Source organism: Drosophila tropicalis, unplaced genomic scaffold (genome assembly GCF_018151085.1).
Source record: "Drosophila tropicalis isolate 14030-0801.00 unplaced genomic scaffold, ASM1815108v1 contig_593, whole genome shotgun sequence".
NCBI lineage: Eukaryota > Metazoa > Arthropoda > Insecta > Diptera > Drosophilidae > Drosophila > Drosophila tropicalis.
In genome coordinates, this window is record NW_027173070.1 from 7,398,067 (window position 1) to 7,414,207 (window position 16,141).

General features: G+C 37.4%; 4 protein-coding genes across 9 annotated transcripts in view; 1 reads left to right on the forward strand and 3 right to left on the reverse strand.

Annotated features, from left to right (window-relative positions):
• Positions 1-678: 678 nt before the first annotated feature.
• On the reverse strand, positions 679-1,891 carry LOC137578055 (protein toll-like). The gene is made up of 2 exons (XM_068291701.1): positions 1,884-1,891; positions 679-1,816 (listed from the first exon to the last, which is right to left on the reverse strand). Exons 1-2 carry the CDS (start codon positions 1,889-1,891, stop codon positions 679-681), a joined length of 1,146 nt encoding a protein of 381 aa, XP_068147802.1.
• Positions 1,892-4,398: 2,507 nt separating this feature from the next.
• On the reverse strand, positions 4,399-7,612 carry wrapper. Its single transcript, XM_068290482.1, has 4 exons — positions 7,342-7,612; positions 5,416-5,898; positions 4,709-5,353; positions 4,399-4,654 (listed from the first exon to the last, which is right to left on the reverse strand). Exons 1-4 carry the CDS (start codon positions 7,502-7,504, stop codon positions 4,437-4,439), a joined length of 1,509 nt encoding a protein of 502 aa, XP_068146583.1. The 5' UTR covers positions 7,505-7,612; the 3' UTR covers positions 4,399-4,436.
• Positions 7,613-10,468: 2,856 nt separating this feature from the next.
• Rtf1 (RNA polymerase-associated protein Rtf1) lies at positions 10,469-14,073 on the reverse strand. The gene is made up of 5 exons (XM_068290190.1): positions 13,539-14,073; positions 12,711-13,428; positions 12,368-12,604; positions 11,064-12,305; positions 10,469-11,003 (listed from the first exon to the last, which is right to left on the reverse strand). Exons 1-5 carry the CDS (start codon positions 13,617-13,619, stop codon positions 10,897-10,899), a joined length of 2,385 nt encoding a protein of 794 aa, XP_068146291.1. The 5' UTR covers positions 13,620-14,073; the 3' UTR covers positions 10,469-10,896.
• Positions 14,074-15,841: 1,768 nt separating this feature from the next.
• The window catches only part of Liprin-gamma (liprin protein kazrin), a 54,106-nt gene continuing 53,806 nt past the window's right edge, over positions 15,842-16,141 (forward strand). For all 6 annotated transcript variants that reach the window (XM_068289735.1, XM_068289738.1, XM_068289740.1 and 3 more), the window contains exon 1: positions 15,842-15,950. The gene's annotated coding sequence lies outside the window, so the exon portion shown is untranslated. The remainder of the gene's footprint in view (positions 15,951-16,141) is intronic.

Here is a 16,141-nt window from a genome sequence, read left to right on the forward strand (position 1 = left end):
AAGCCAATTGAGAAGGGGGAGACAAGAGCGCGCCAAGTTGGAGCTCGTCGGGGTCACACTCTCTGCTGCTACTGCTGCGTCTGTTGCAGGTAAACTGAGAGAGGCAGAGGAGAGGAACATAGCGAGAATGACTCAGAGAGGGCATCCATCTGGAGAGAGAGAGAGAGATAGAGACGCCCTGAAAAGGGCCAAAAACAAGATGCGGATGCGAATGCGTTAACAATGTCACTGCCAATTCATGTTCAAGATGCGAAGAAGCCCTATGCTGTAAATTGTATCCCCTACTATTGACAGAAATTGGGTATATTAGTTCAGCGGAAATGCTCTTGATATTTAATTAATTTGATTATTAATACAGTAACTCAGAATTGATTGAGAATTTCTGGCATACAAAAACATTTTGAGAGCGCGTATCGTAGCCACAAAAACCATTGGGCATGTTGAGGTAGAGATATTTCTTGTCTATGGCCTAGTTAACTGAGAAAGTTTACAAAAAGTTCTAGCCGGTGATAAGGAGGCTTCATCTTCGTCTTCATCGTCCTCGGTCGTTGCTCCAGAATCACCTGCCACAATTTTCCGTTACCGATGCCTGGAATTAAGGTTACAAGTTAGAGGAAAATTATGTGTCAAAAATAATATTTGAATACTTACAGTGAAGATTTGAATTATAAAATAAATTTAAGTTTCGATATTGATCATCTCTATTTCCTCGTCTTCATTTATCATCTTGTGGGGCAAAGTATAAATGAGCTTATTCCAGAAATTGGCATCATTCCTCATCAAATAGGTATTCAGTTTCAAGTAGCTTTTAAGTTCGCCATCCAGTGTATCAAAGTTCTCCACGCCCGGATAGATGATGACAATGAGTCGCTTGTACTGGTCCTTGGAGGTGGCATGAAGGGCCAAGCGAAACTCGAGGCGTCCCCAGACGGACTTGAGGAAATTCTTGGTCATTAAAATGACAATGCACTTGGAATTCTCCACAGAGTGGCAAATGCAGTCAGGAATCGGTTCACCAGCCAGCCAATCTCTTTCATAGAAACAGAGGCGAAGTCGGTTACGTCCATGTTCCAATCTCTCCACGTACTCACTTACGAAATGAGAATCCTTGTGGCAGTAGGCCAAAAAGCAGTCGTACTTCGTCTCTGTGCCCTTCTCCAGGCGAGTGGTCAGTTTCAGGAACAATCTTTTCTCATATAGCCACATTACAATGGACTTCCAGAAGCATTGAAGGAAACTTATTAGACAGCTCAGCATTATAAACGATGTGAAGTAGATGACATATAGCGGTATTTTTTCAGGGCATAGATCTATCTCCTCCAAGGATACAAACAATCTGGAATCGCGGCATTCTGTCTTACACAGGTCCTTGATATTTTCTGCCAGATTCTTGCTGAATCGAAAGAAAAGTATTTCCTTGCAATTACAAGGCCAATTGTTGCCCGATATGAAGATGGTCAAATTGGTTGCATTTGATTTTTGTGTCAAAAACTTCCTTAGACTTTCATTTAGAGTTGTCAATGAGTTGTTTCTTATATCGAGGAGCTGAATATTCTCGGGAAGAATCTCTATGCTTGTAATTTTATTGTACCTCAGATGAAGTTCTTTCAGCTGATTAAATCCATTGATTTTGGTGGAGTTGTCCAAAGTCTGTATGTTATTATTCTCGAACAGAAGAGTCGCATTCTCAGTTATGGGTAGTTTGGCGGGTATCTCGGCCAATCCCAGATTACTGCAGTTGATAATGAATCTCTGACTCTTATCTTCTTTACACCAGGTGCACAGGTCAGGACAATATTCTTGTTCACTACATCGTCTTAAAGCAGCTTTGTATTCCGTGAAATTAAGTTTTTTAAGATGGGCAAGAAATTTGGTGGACTTACAACTGCATTGCCAAGGGTTTTCTGAAAATTGAACTTCGCTTAGTTTTGATATGAACTGTGTCACATTATCATCAAGTCCTTGAAAGTTGTTTTGTCGAATATCCAGGACTTGGAGATTTGAGGGGAGTTCATACAGATGAATGCTATGGAGACGGTTGTTTTTCAAGTTCAGTTCTCTCAGAGTGGATTCCCGTAGATATGGAAGATATTCGATGAGGTTATTATCCAGTAGAAGTGATGGTTCTCCGAGTATTTTATCTGGCAAATTGGGAAATCTTGATAAGGCTTTACTTGTGCAGTTGATTATAAATTGATCCTCAGATCCATTGACACAGCAGGTGCAGGACTCTGGGCAAGGTCCTTGAATATGGTAAAAATAAACATGATTGTCAAATTCAACACGATTATAATATTCATACAATATAATCTCCTTGTTTTCCAACAATTTAAGGTAATTTAAAAGATTTGTATTCTTGCAATTGCATTTCCAATATATTCCTGATTGTACCAAAGACATTCTATATTCCTCCTCCAATAAAAATGAGGCTACTTCTGGATCCAAGGACGTTATGCTGTTGTTTCGTATGTCGAGCAATTCTAGGTTCTTAGGTAATTGATTAATCTGTATGTTGGTTAGATTATTATTAGCAAGATAAAGAACCCTCAAATTATCGTAGCCCTCTAACGAAGTGTTAGGTAATTTTGTCAGACCATTGCTTTCAAAAATTAGAGATGTCTGTCCCACAATTGGAATAGGTAATTTTGGAATAGTTTGTAGTCCTTGTCCAGTGCAGTTTACTCGGAATTGATATTTATATATTGAGTGTGTGCGTCTTCTACCTTTCAAACTACAAATGCATGAGGTGGGACAACGTACGCCATTTATACCGATATTAAAGTAACACCAATCATCATTTGTTGAACAAACAACAGTTGGTAATTTCGCGTTGTTTATCTGTTGCAGGTAATAACGTTTATAGAATTCATCAACAATGATTATCTGAAGATTTTTGTAACGTGCCAAATATTTCAGCTCAATCCCTTTCGAAGGATACAACTCAAGTGTTTTTAAGTTATTCTGAAGTGTAGTTGATCTGAAATCAGTGAAATAATAAATTTGTGTTGTAATTTTTCAAATATTCTAAAACTATAATACCAACCCCAGAAACTCAGTGTTGTCCAAAGTGCAATACACAAAAGACAATTCTTTTAGCTTTGTTAAATTTTTAAAAATCATTGAACTTAGGTTTTTTAAAGTTGTATAGCGAAATTTAATTATAGTTAACTGTGAATTAAATTGAAAAGTGTCATTACGAAGAAAGAGTGTGCCCTCACAGTCAAAATTTATACTCCATAATTTGCTCATTTTCTTTGATAAATAGTTATTAAAAATTGTTGACGCGTTGAGTTGGTCATATTTATCTGTATTAGGGCAATTAATCTCTGTTCTCTCTGGTCCGTTTAAGGCGTAAACATCATCTTCGGTTATTAAGGTTGATTCATTTTTATTTCGTATTTCTACTTTCATAGCATAATATATATTAAAAGCTTTCATATATTGATTACATTGAAGAGGTGTACCTTCTAAAAAAGGTTTCTTAAAAATTATATAGAAGAAATCAAGTCTCTTTTCACTGGGAAATGCAATCAGTTTTTTAAGTAGAGTTGGTTTTATCCGATTAATCTTCCAAATTATTAATATATTTTTGAAATATCTTGAATTCTGTAGTCTGATTTCATATTTGTCAGTTATTATAGTATTCCCATTTTTCGTACATGTTTTATCGTTTTCATTGACACTGCCGACTTTACATTTATTAGCACAATAATCTTCACAGTAATCATCTCTGATTGCGGTTAACATATCTACTTTGAAACCATAAAGTTCACATAAACCAATTGCCAAGACTAGCAAAAATATTTGAAATATTTTTAGCAACATTTCGAAGTTTACTCAGACGAAAGTTCAGAACTCTACTGAAACAGACCCGAATTTGCAGAACAGACGAAGTCTTACTTGCAGGAACCAAGAACCCTATCAGCAGGGCTGTTCCTCAGGGAATTGACAAGGAATGTAGATTTGAGTGGTAAATTCCCATTTTATACATATGTATATATACATATATGTACATACATAGATGCGATTAAATATATGGAGATTTTGGATATAAAGTCAGCCCGTAATGTATACATACAACGAACGTCATACCAAAGGACCCAATACAGCCCAACGTAAGCAGACCACCTACGAAGACATGGACACATCCACCCCCACAGCATCATCATATGAGACCTCTCATGATGACACTTTTCAGAGCTCGTCGGGGTCACCATTGACATTTTTTAAAAAGAAGAAAATAGTGTGTAAATTTGCTGATGCAAAAGGCAAACATGCAACAAAGATAGATCTTTCAGGGGTACTTCTGGGTCACCATAATATATATTTTAAAAATTTGTGAATTAAATGAATTTCTATTAGCAGCACAAAATGTTATTCTTTTGTTAAATCAAAATATTTCAATCTGTAATTAATTTATTTTGGAACATTTGCATTCAGTACAAATTCTTAAAATTTACATAAAGTAATTTGATAATTAAGACTATGGAATAGATCAAGGCACTTGGCCCACAAGTGGAAAGGGCCTCTGCCCCATTGTGTGTCATGCTCGCAGTTAAAATTTGTGATCTCTGTGTGATTTCATTTTGTTCCGAATACTCTTCTGTGGCATCATATTGCATCTCGGATTCCGTGGAATAATTGGGCAGCTCAACTAGAGGAAAAAAGTTGGAAAGTTACTTCAATTGAAACCTTTTTGGACACTTACCCTCTCCCCCAGTGGCAAAACGAACAATTTTGCTATTGTCACTCCAGCCAAAACTGTTTCTGGCCAAAACAGAAACCTCAAAAAGACTGGCCGGTTGCAGGCCATGTAACGTATATGAAGTTATGTAAATGGATCCTACGGTAACCTGGGCTGGAATGGTCAACTCTGTCCAATTGGTGCGTATCTGCTTGGTTACATTTCGTGATGGAATCTGACGGAATTTTAGTTTGAATTCCATAATGGGCAGCAAGCTCTCCGTTTGCCATACTAATATATGAGAAGTGGGACTCTGGGTGCCAGGATTTATTTTGAATATACAAGGCATCGGACGACCTGTGAGCTCTATGCTGGCACTTTTAAAGCCCAATTTATTATAGGCTCGGCACTCGTACTGACCCATATCGGCATCTCGAACCTTCTTGATGACCAAGACATGCTTTATATGACTGACATAATGATCGACAGATCGATTAAACTGCAATTCCGTCTCATGGGTAGTTATTTGGGAGCCCATAGTTATCAAAAGGCCATGATGGAACCACTTAACAGCGGCCATGGGAGCCGATTCAACCAGACACTCGAGATGGGCACGTGCTCCAACTTTGGTGTAGACAATCGTTTGTGGCAAGCTCACCTCGGGTATGACTGAAAGATGTAGGACAGAAGTTAATTAATTAATGAATGATTTTGCCTTTGCTTTGACTTACAAAGGACCTGCAAATAGACACCAGCTACGGCTGGTTGACCCACTCCGTTGGTGGCCACACACTCAATCTGTCCCGCCATACTTCTCGATTTAATCTCGAAGATGTGACTCTGACGATTACCCGTGCGACTGTACCTATCCAAGGTATTGCCATTCAAGCGCCATGTTATAACCGGCTGTGGTACACCCTGAGCCTCGCAAGCCACCTCGACAACGGCCCCAATTGACTGCTCTGTCAGGCCATTCGGTTCAATTAAAACACTCGCTGGAAACTGCACTTCAATGGCATGCATTTGAATCGATCTTATGCCAGTCGCTGACATAATCTCACAATAATAATCACCAGTATCCTCGGTTTGAACATAGGATACTTGAAGGCTGCCATTTGGCCAGAGCATCACGCGATCGGGAGGCAATATCTCTGGATGACGTGAATCCACTAAAGGCACATCGTCTCGATGCCAACGCACATACCGGAAGGGAGCTGAGCAAAAGAGAAAAATGATTCATACATACAATTAAACACATTTTTCCCTCATAAAATATCCATTAGTTAGTGCTGTCAATATGTTCAAATCAGTGACAAGTTATGAGGGAAAATACACATCGACATATGTACATATATGCAACTATCCGACTTGTGTAAAAGTGGTCAATTAATAGTATTCCATTTGGTTGTCGAATGCCAAGCCAAGATAAACCTAAATTGTCGTCAACAAATTTAATCTTAAGCTGCCTTTTTGTGACTTCATTCAAGGCGTCTTTGTACTCGAATTAAATGTCATTGTTATAGCCCAATTGTTGAGTCCCAGAAAATCGGAGAGAAGCCAACGGGATGGATGGATGGATGGATGGTTGAGTGCTTGCACATACAAACCAAGTCCAAGGTCTAGACTTATATAAACTTATTTTAAATGGTTAACTATTAATAGAAAAAGCTAATCTAGTTATGGACTGTTGGACTATATTATGAGTAATCAATATAATTTTTCGGTCTACTGGCAATAGAAGCAATTAAAAGATATTAGATGACTGTCTCTGATACAGTCAAAATGTTGCGAAAAGTGTTGCATACTTTTAGGCAATGCAAAGCGATTTTTAATTAACTAGTTAAAATTTAATTGTTAGTTAACCTAATTTTGTTTTTATTGACACCTTATTATTTTCTGATTAATTTAGTTGCTTTAACTAAAAATATTTATATATAATTAAATACGATCTACAAGAAATCTTAAATTTAGATGCAGAATAAAACAAAAAGTATTTTTATATACACTTGTGGGCATAAATATATGGACTTCATAGTAATACTAATCCTTCTGTATATATTAATCCTGGAAACACGAATAAGTTGGCAAAAATATACAAAATACAAAAGGAAATTGAAGCAGATTATGAATATAAAGAGGTCAACTAGGCCAAGTAATTATGATCCAAATTGACAGAGATCTGAGAGAAATTATAACAGTTTCTTCTTTATCATACCATAAATGGATTTTGTTATATTGTTATATTTCTATTGGAGCCCCAAAAAATTATTTATAGCTCTCTCCCTGAACCTCTAGAAAACGATGTACAAATTTGACTCTAAATATGCATACATACATATATGGTTATAGATATAACTAGAAATTCGATATTTCAACTCAAAACACTTAATTTAGTTGGATTTTTGAATAATATTTAAAGATTTCATTCTTACAGATATATATTTTTTATCTGCATGTTAATTATGCTTAACTTTATAAAACATTTGGTATGGTTAAACCCACTTAAGCCAGTCACTAAGATTTTTAAACCAAATCGTATCGGTTCGATGTGTACATAACTCTTAACAAATATTGAATCACTTTAGTTTCAATTTCTCCACACATATTAAAATTTTAGAAAAGTGTTTGAGTTTGTGTCTGTTAAATTTTTTACTTACTATCTAATGAGCATGGCAATAGAACCGTATCATTTTCATATGTTTTTACGGTAGTTGGTACACTTTGAAATTTTTGATTGTTTTCCAAATCATTATTGAAATTTAATTGGCCTTGAACGGCTGTGATAATAACAATAGTAATGCCAAGTAACAACCACAACATGATTTAAATTAAATTAGAGAATCAACTGAGATTGCCTAATCGAAACTAATTCGGCGACTACGCGTCGTATATTGAATTGGGGAGGATCTTCCACTTAAGGGCGCGTGTCCGATTCGCAGCGAAGTCAACTTTGAACTGAACGCTTGAGCTGAGATACAATTCGAAGCGATGGCTTTGGCTCTGTCTTTGGCTTTAGAGACGGGAGTGGGGCCCATTGGGAACAATGGAAGATGCAGAGGCCATCCGATCAGAGGCGACGATGAGAAGAAAACGCACACGCAGACGCTGCCAGAGCCGGACACTTGCTTGTGTTCGTATGCCGGTTGATTAGTTCGCCTTGAAGGGGAATACATACAAACAGAATATAAGTATATATGTATGTATGTATATCGTAGGTATATAAAAGTGCATTATAATGCCGCATCAGATCACTCACATACCATTGCATGTGGGCTACGCATCGGTAGGTTTTTCAAACAGCATTCTGAATTCGGAATTCAGATTTTGCTGCTCTGATCTATATTACACTCTCCGCTTCAGAGAACGTGCTTCTGTTGCATATTTTGAGATAAAATGTCATTGTGCTGAATCTGCCCCCCTCCACCATCAGCCATCAGCACCACTGCCACAACTCCCACATTCAACAATCCGTCGTCCATTCCACCCATCATCGTCACTTTGATCGGATCAGGCTCATTCACATTTGGGAACAATATGTTTTCCAGTACAAGAGAGTGGGAAAAATTTGTGTCTGTCCAAGTGTTCTTTAAAAAAAAGGCGATATATACAAAACAAAACATTGTATTTTAGAATTTTTAGACGGAAGTGCATTATATAAGGCAGGAAATCAATTAAATATGTATATAATATACATATATATGCACATATTTTAACCCTATACTTTCCTCTATATCTTGACCCTTTTGCAATATCTCCGACATAAAAAATTCTTTATAAAACTCCCGCAAAAAAACAAAAAATAACAGAAACAGTAAAAAAACACGATCACTTTCAATTAAAAGACAATTTCATCGAATTAATTAAATTAAATGTGAGAATGCCTACTGAAAGCGATCGGCCACATGGGGAAGGGGGCGTGGGGGGTCTTCGTTTTGGTCTTTCCAGCAGCTGCACAAACAAACAGCAAACCAATTAAAAATATTCAACAGGCGTTGGCTTAAATATTTCTTTCATTCGAAAGGGGGGAATTAAAGGAATTAAAGGATTAACTGACTGAACGATTTTGATTAACTTTAGTCTATTGGGTTAGCCCATAAGCGGCCTCCTCACATATTTAGTTCAAGCTGACAAACTTCAAATCAAAGAAGAGTTTCGTCCTAAATTTTTGGTGAATCAAACTGACAGACTGAAGTAGACAAAAAGAGGGCGGGAAATTATTGAATTTTCTTGACTTCTGAAATAATATAATATAATTTTTTTTGCGGTCAATATAATTTTAAGTCAATCTATAAAATATACAGCTTCCGAGCTTTTAGGAATTAATTTGTCGGATTTGTTGGGAATCTGATAATAATTCAGCAAAGTTTTATCCCAGCTAAAAACAATTCCATCCTTGAGTTTTTTAAGAGAAGGATAATGATTCTTTGAGTTTTTCAATTTCATTACTAAACATTCTCAATCATTGATGAAAATGTCAACCATGTCAGACAATCCATTCGACCCTCAAACTAAAGTTTCTAGGATTTTGGATTTTATTTTATACTAAAATCCTTTTTTTTTTTTTCTTTACATAGCTCTCAGACAATTTTGCCCAATTGAGCATGTGATATTCTGACTACTTTCAGTTTTATCAGTTTATCAGAATGACCCAATTGATAATACCATTGACCTAAAGAAAAAGGCAGCGATAAAAGTTAACCTTATCAAGGGTAGAAAGTATCCGAACATCTGATAGGATTACATTCCATGCAAATATACATGGTTTATATGTATGTATAGGATTAAGAATAAAATGTACCCAGCAGTATTTTCTGTGAAGCAAACGGTATTATCCATTCTTGTTAAAACATTTAGTTGGGTTTTGTCATTGCCAAAAGGCAATTTCTCTCAACCCTCTAGAATATGTCTAAAGAATGTTTAAAACACTTTAACTAATATTATCTAAATATGTACAAGTATTACCAGATAAAAGGACCTTTTCGATTTTGGATTACAATTTCTGTTTTAATATTATAAGTTCTTTATAAGCAAACAGAAAGTTGTTGATTTAAAGGATAAGGAAAGCATTAAAGTGAATGAATTCATAATAATCTAGAATCTAGATTATTGTTAGAATATTATCCCACAAAACATGTTGACTTATAAACACTTAAAATACTGATTAAATTAACTTAAACTAAATAATAAATATAATACCCGAAAGGTATGAGCTAGGACAGAAATTTAGTATTGAACCCAACACCAACTCCCATTTCAATTGAATCCCTTTCTCAACTCCACCACTGTGAACTCTGTGTCCATATAGTGTGCTTGTCATTTGTCAAAACATTTCAGTTGAAATGTTGGAAACCGAATTGTGAATTTAATGTAATACAATTGCTATTTATTTTTGTTGTTTTTTCTCTTTATTATTCAATGCCCTTTTGCTACATTGTTTTTTTTTTTTCTTTTTTGATTAATTTTTGTTCTAAAGCTAACACAGCAGAATCAAATGATTGCCACCGTTTGGGATATTTAGTGAATATGCTTTATATATCCGATTTGAATATTCATCTCGTCTAAGATCAGCCTGGAATCTCCTGCCTGAGAGAACAATGAATCTTGTTGTTTATGGTTTAATTTGTTAATGTATATTGTAATTGTTTTTTATATATTTAAGTTGAATATGAGTGGTGCGAGAATAATACAATCTTTCCGTTTTTTTTTTTTGCGTACTTACAACTAATAAAAACTATAATTTATGTATATAATAATAATAATTGTAATAAAAATACATATTTATAATTGGTTTTTTGTTTCGTTTTTGATATTTGATAAAAAAATAATATATAAATGAGTTACTAGTTTGAAATGGGTTTTACTTGTCCTTGTTTAATTTTTCTATGGGATTTTTTTGTTTGATGATTAATTACAAATTATTTATAAACATATAGACAAGACTTGGGGGGAAGGACAAGATATCTATTTGCATTGCTGTAACTTAGGTTTTAAAAAAATTACAATTTCTTCTTGTCCTAGGCGAGCATTAACACAAAAAACTTCAATATATTTAGAAGTCGATACATATATATATGTATATATATATAATTTTAACTTCACTAACCTACAAAAAATTGTATGGTACGCCATAGATTGCGTTTGTCAAAGTTATTAATTTGTTTGTTTGCTGAAAATTGGGTTTTTTGTTGTTGTGGTTGTTGTTGGAGGCAATTCTAGATGAGGCCGCGTTTCTTTTTGTAATCCTCTAGATTAAGTGAACGCTTGGATACAGTTTCAGCTGGCTTACTAGCTGGCTTCGGTACGGCATTTGAGCTACTAACTGCAATAGTTAAAAGAGAAATTTCGATAAAGAAGCAAAGGGGATGATAGGCCAACTCACCTGGTAGAGGCACATCCAAATCTATATCAAAATCGTGCAGCGAATACAGACTATAATCCTTGCCATCGGCGGACTTGGAGCTGCTGCACGAGTGAGAGTTGCCGGCTGAAGTGGAACTACTACTACCGGCTTCATTGGTGCCAGGGCGCTTCTTGTTGGGTGGTGGCGGCGGCAGTGCAGCCATTTGCACTCCCTCCTCTTCATCCTTTTTGCCGCCCTTGAATCCCATGCGAGGCTGTGTGATGCGTCGTGTGAAGGGATCTGAGATTTTCAGTCCCTTATTAGCTCTAGCTTCCTCCATAATGGCTTTTTCAGCGTCCTCAACATTTCGTTTACGATTTCGATCATTGATGTAGGAAATAAGATTTAAAGTATGTGACCTTCGCTTATCCAATTCGGATGCCCGACTCTCCAGTTGATCGATTTGTGTTCCCAAATCTTGAGCCAAATTGTATTCACCCCTGAGCATGGCTGCGTCACGTTCCTTCATGAGGCAAGTCTTTCGCATGGCATAGTTTGTGGGACGATTACGGAAACGATTCTTCTCTTCGACAATTTTGTCAACATCCTCGTCCTTATACTCATAGTTGAGAGCTTTCCTAATGTCATTCGCTTTAATCTCAATGAGATCCATTGTGGGCATTTGAACATGGGACTGCTGACAGACCTCGGACCATTTCTTGAATTCACTTTCGGTGAATTCCTGATTCGAAATGAATTCCAAACGAAAGACACGCTCCTGAGTGCCATGTTTGAGGCGTAGACCACGATTGGTACGTGTTGAGCCCAATGTGTAGATTTTGCCAGTCTCAACCACGCCCACAATTTCAGCTACACGATAGACAGCCTTTTGGTCATTGTTACCGATGCTAATGCGAACAAAACAATTCATAACGGTGGCCTCAAAAATGGGTAAATTAACAAAACGTTCCATTTTATGGCGTGACAGTCTTAACTTGTTCAGGTCCTCGCGAGTCGCAATGAAAACAGGACTCTTGGCCTTCTTCTCCTGTGCACCATCATCGTCATCCGATTCACTGGAAGCCTTGCTGCTAATCGAACGTGAACGTTTGCCAGATGGCTTTGCCTCATCATCATCCCAATCACTGCTGCCTGAGTCATCGGAATAGATTTCTGAAGCTTTCAGTTTTACAGCCGATTTGCATCCTGAAACATTTTCCAGTTCTTCCTTATCGTCATCACGTTCACGTTCTGCCTGCCTTTTGGCGGCCTCTTCCTCCTCTGCAAATAAAAATTATATAATAAATTTGTAATCTAGTAAAATACTTCAAATATTTGCAAACCTCTCTTGGCTTTGCCTTCGCGTTTGGCTTTAAGCATGGCCATGGCATTGCTTCGCTTATCATCTGTTTTATTGGCCTCAACATTTTTCTTACGCTCCTTGGAACGCTCCTTATGGTCAAAGTAATCGTTTACGCCGGCCGAAGAAGCTGCCTCTTCGGAGTCACGATCATTTGGTGGTCCCATGGCCGGAGATGTTGCCATGCCACTTGATGTGGAGGGCAAGGCATCGTTGGCATCTCCCCCTACTGAGAATAGGACTTTGCCTTTTGTTCTCCAGAGCACTTCTAGCGTCCAGCTCATTTGTTGCTGTGACAAGGGCAGATGAAGAAGGCATTCCCTGACTACTGCCTGCAGCTGCTGCTTCTTGCATTTCACTAGCCTTCTTTGCCTTTTTCTCCTTTTTCTGCTTCTTTTTAAGTTTATTTTTGGCACGATCCCCTTTCGTCTTTTTGGACTTTTCAATCTTTTCCTTTTCGCCACGACGAGCCAACTTCAATTTCCTCTCAATTTCCCAACGAGTGCGCATTATATCACGTTGCTCTATACGCTTGAAGATCTCCGTCTCACGTTCCTTCTCGGAGAGGCCATTCAAGCGCTTGCGATCTTCTTCATCGCCCATTAGATCATCATCGAAACCATCATCAAACTCAGAATCAGAGCTGGACGATGAGGAGGACGAATTCGACGAAGAATCTGAGTCGGAGCCGGAAGATGAATTTGATTTATCCGACTTCTGATCATTGCCATCTGAATCGCTGTCGGAAACTTCGCCCTCCTCCTGTTCGCTCTCGCCATGCTGGGCTCCACGCTCTTCTGGCACAGCAATTGAGGTGGATGGCGCTGCTGGTGGCGCCTGAGGTTGCACTTCATCTTGACTGTCCTCATCCCAATTGGATTCGGAAGAGCTGCTATCACGACTGGCTTTCTTTTGACGCTTCTTCTTCTTGGTGGCTGGTCCTCCAGCCTTGTTGTTGGCCCAATCCGAGTCAGAGTCGGACTTGGAGCTTGCCTTGTTAGCATTCTGAGGCTTCTTGCGTTTCTTGGCCAACGACAAAAGATCCTATATTGTCATATATATATAAAGAATAGAAAGAGTATGAGATAATCTCGAAATCGATTTTTTACAACGTAATAAAAGAAGAAAACTTCTCATTTAATGACTTGACTCACCGATTCCAAATTAGTATCCGATTCGCTGTCGCTGTCGCTAGAATTGGAATCAATCAGCGATTGCGTTCGACGTTTTCCCATTTTCTGTAATGCGAATATTAATTTTCGTTCGGTGCTTTTTTTTTTCTTTTGTTGCCTAGGTTCCCTTAGCTGCCGGGGAATTATTTGCCCGTTGCTGTTGTTGATTTGGGGAAATACGCTAATGCAAAAATATATTCGCTAATTCTGGCACTAGGTATTTGGGGTTATGTTAACAGCATTTGTCGTCAAAGAATTTTGTTTTAATGTGTTTGTATTATTCGAGAACGAGGATTAACTAATGGCCACTGTAGTTTGACCACCGTACCTCTCCTCGTTTCCTACCGTAGGGCGAGAACTAAGCGTGCTATACTAAAACTCCTAATAGGGCGGGTATGTAAATCCCGCTGGTATTAATTTGCGTATAATTTATTTTTCGTTGGTAATAAAAACAAAACAAGTAGAAAAAGGAAAACTCGCACTGAATAAATTTTTTTTTGGCTTACTTGATATTTTATCGGTTGAGGGCTGGGCGAAAATTTTTAGGGTTGTGTTGGTATCGATAACATATCGCACGGTCTGTGATGGTTATCGATAGGTTTACTCAAATTGAGTATCCGACTGTTTTTATATTCGATAAGTGTAAATCGATATTTCGAACTGTCGAAGTGCTAAGGTCTGAGCCGGAAGTCCTAAGGTTCTGACCATTTAAAAAATGTACTCTTGATAAATATAACTATAATGAATGAAATATAGTTTTTGGTTGCCCAGAAGTCCAAACAGAGTAAATTTTTAAACATTAATATTAGTTAACTTGTCCTCAAACACTAAACAATGAAAGAAATGAGTTTTCCCTTATTAATTCAAGAATAAACTCCTTGGATATATTGGAATTACAAAAAGTTCAAACGATGTGGTACAATATTGGAGAACAAAACTTTATCCAATATTAATATTAAATATTATTTCGTTACATTCCTTTTCTTTTATTTTCTCCGTACGTATCACAGTTAAATTTTTGAGAACTAGTTTTCTTCTTATTTCCTTTACGAATAAAATCGTCTCACTTCCTTAGACAAACACTTCACGGCTAAAATAATATATTTACACTTTTATTATTATATGGAAAATTTGCATATTAATTGCCTTGTTCGGATTGACATTACGCTGCAGGGTGTGAGGCCAAAGTCAAGTCTAATATTTCGAGAGACTTGGTGTTTGTTCTCCATACATTCGCGGTGCATTTTGTTTGTTTTTGTACACAAATTTTAAACTCAATTAAAAACACACAGTCACCTGCATTCATCAGCATTCAAACACTACACCCTAAAAAACCTTACACACACTCACATCGTTAAACAAAAAATAAAACTCACAATCAATATTAATTAAAATGCAGGCGTATATTCCTATTCCCCAGAGCGCATTTGGCATTGCACACCCACACGCACCCTTCATTCATCCAGAGTAAGTTTTCATAATTCGACTTAAAATGCTACGAGGCAATTTACAGTGTGTGTGTGTAGCAACAGAAGCAACAACACCACCATCAACAATAACAACAACAAGAACAACAAAAACAAATAAAATGCACATTCCTCGTAGGTAAAAACAAGCCGCCTGCTGTTGCTGCTACTGCTGCATTACAACAACAACAATAACAACACAGCAGCAACCAATGCGGCATAATAAAAACAACCCCTGCCCAGGGCAAAACTCATCATCCCCCATACAACCCCCCACACCCCCCCAAAAACGGTTCATTCACCACCACCGCGGCAATTGCAACTCAAGCTAGAGAGTTTTTGGCAAAGCTTTTGAGCTTAACTTTTGAGCATGCGCATGACAAAAACTAGTGAAATATCAAATCGACTCAGTTATACCATGCAGTAGGTAAAAACTTCTCTGCTTTTAAATGAGACTGTAAAATATGCATATGTGTTTCAATAACCTCTTGTTACATTCATTTTAACGACTTCAATATACCCTTTCACCCTGTGTGTGTGCAGGGTATAAAATAACTCAAGCAGAGGGTGGCAAAAGCTGCAGACATTGTTTGCCATTTTTGGGTGGAAACTTGCGGCTCTGTTGCGTTGGCGTTGGACATTGCGCCGGTGAATTTAGCGACGTCGACGTCGGCGGTGTTGTTTGAGCGATGAGAGAAAGAGAGAGAGAGACAAAGAGAGAGTGAGCGAGCTTTTGCCACCTTTTGTTGCTATTGCTGTAACAACTAAGCAAAGTTCAATTGTGAAATTTTTGTTGGTTTTCTTCACTGTGTGAGTTAATTTTTTTTCCCCACTTTTTGCCAGTTTATTGAAAGACGTTCGCGAGTGCGGTTGCGGTACTCATAACGGTAGTTTGTAGCTAAAATATAACGGGGTAACACGACGACGGGTCAGTATCGTAGGCGTGAAATTGCCAAAACTGGGGGGTTGAAAATGGGGAAAATATAATACGGGAAAATTTCAACCAAAAATATTGCATCAGCAAAAATATTTCAAATTCTCCAAGTGTTCAAAAGTGTGAAAAAAAAAACCAAAAAAAGAAGAAGATACCACTGAGATAACTGTAATTGTGGAACCGTG

What these genes read in the sequence shown, in the direction of transcription:
- wrapper (XM_068290482.1), bottom strand. Translation starts at nt 7,504, where the DNA reads ATGTTGTGGTTGTTACTTGGCATTACTATTGTTATTATCACAGCCGTT. An exon ending in TGTCTATTTGCAGGTCCTTT is followed by an intron (nt 5,354 to 5,415) that starts GTAAGTCAAAGC and finishes TACATCTTTCAG; the next exon opens with TCATACCCGAGGTGAGCTTG. An exon ending in TTTTGCCACTGGGGGAGAGG is followed by an intron (nt 4,655 to 4,708) that starts GTAAGTGTCCAA and finishes TTTTTCCTCTAG; the next exon opens with TTGAGCTGCCCAATTATTCC.
- Rtf1 (XM_068290190.1), bottom strand. Translation starts at nt 13,619, where the DNA reads ATGGGAAAACGTCGAACGCAATCGCTGATTGATTCCAATTCTAGCGAC. An exon ending in CGGATACTAATTTGGAATCG is followed by an intron (nt 13,429 to 13,538) that starts GTGAGTCAAGTC and finishes ATGACAATATAG; the next exon opens with GATCTTTTGTCGTTGGCCAA. An exon ending in AGCAGCAGCTGCAGGCAGTA is followed by an intron (nt 12,605 to 12,710) that starts GTCAGGGAATGC and finishes CAGTAGGGGGAG; the next exon opens with ATGCCAACGATGCCTTGCCC.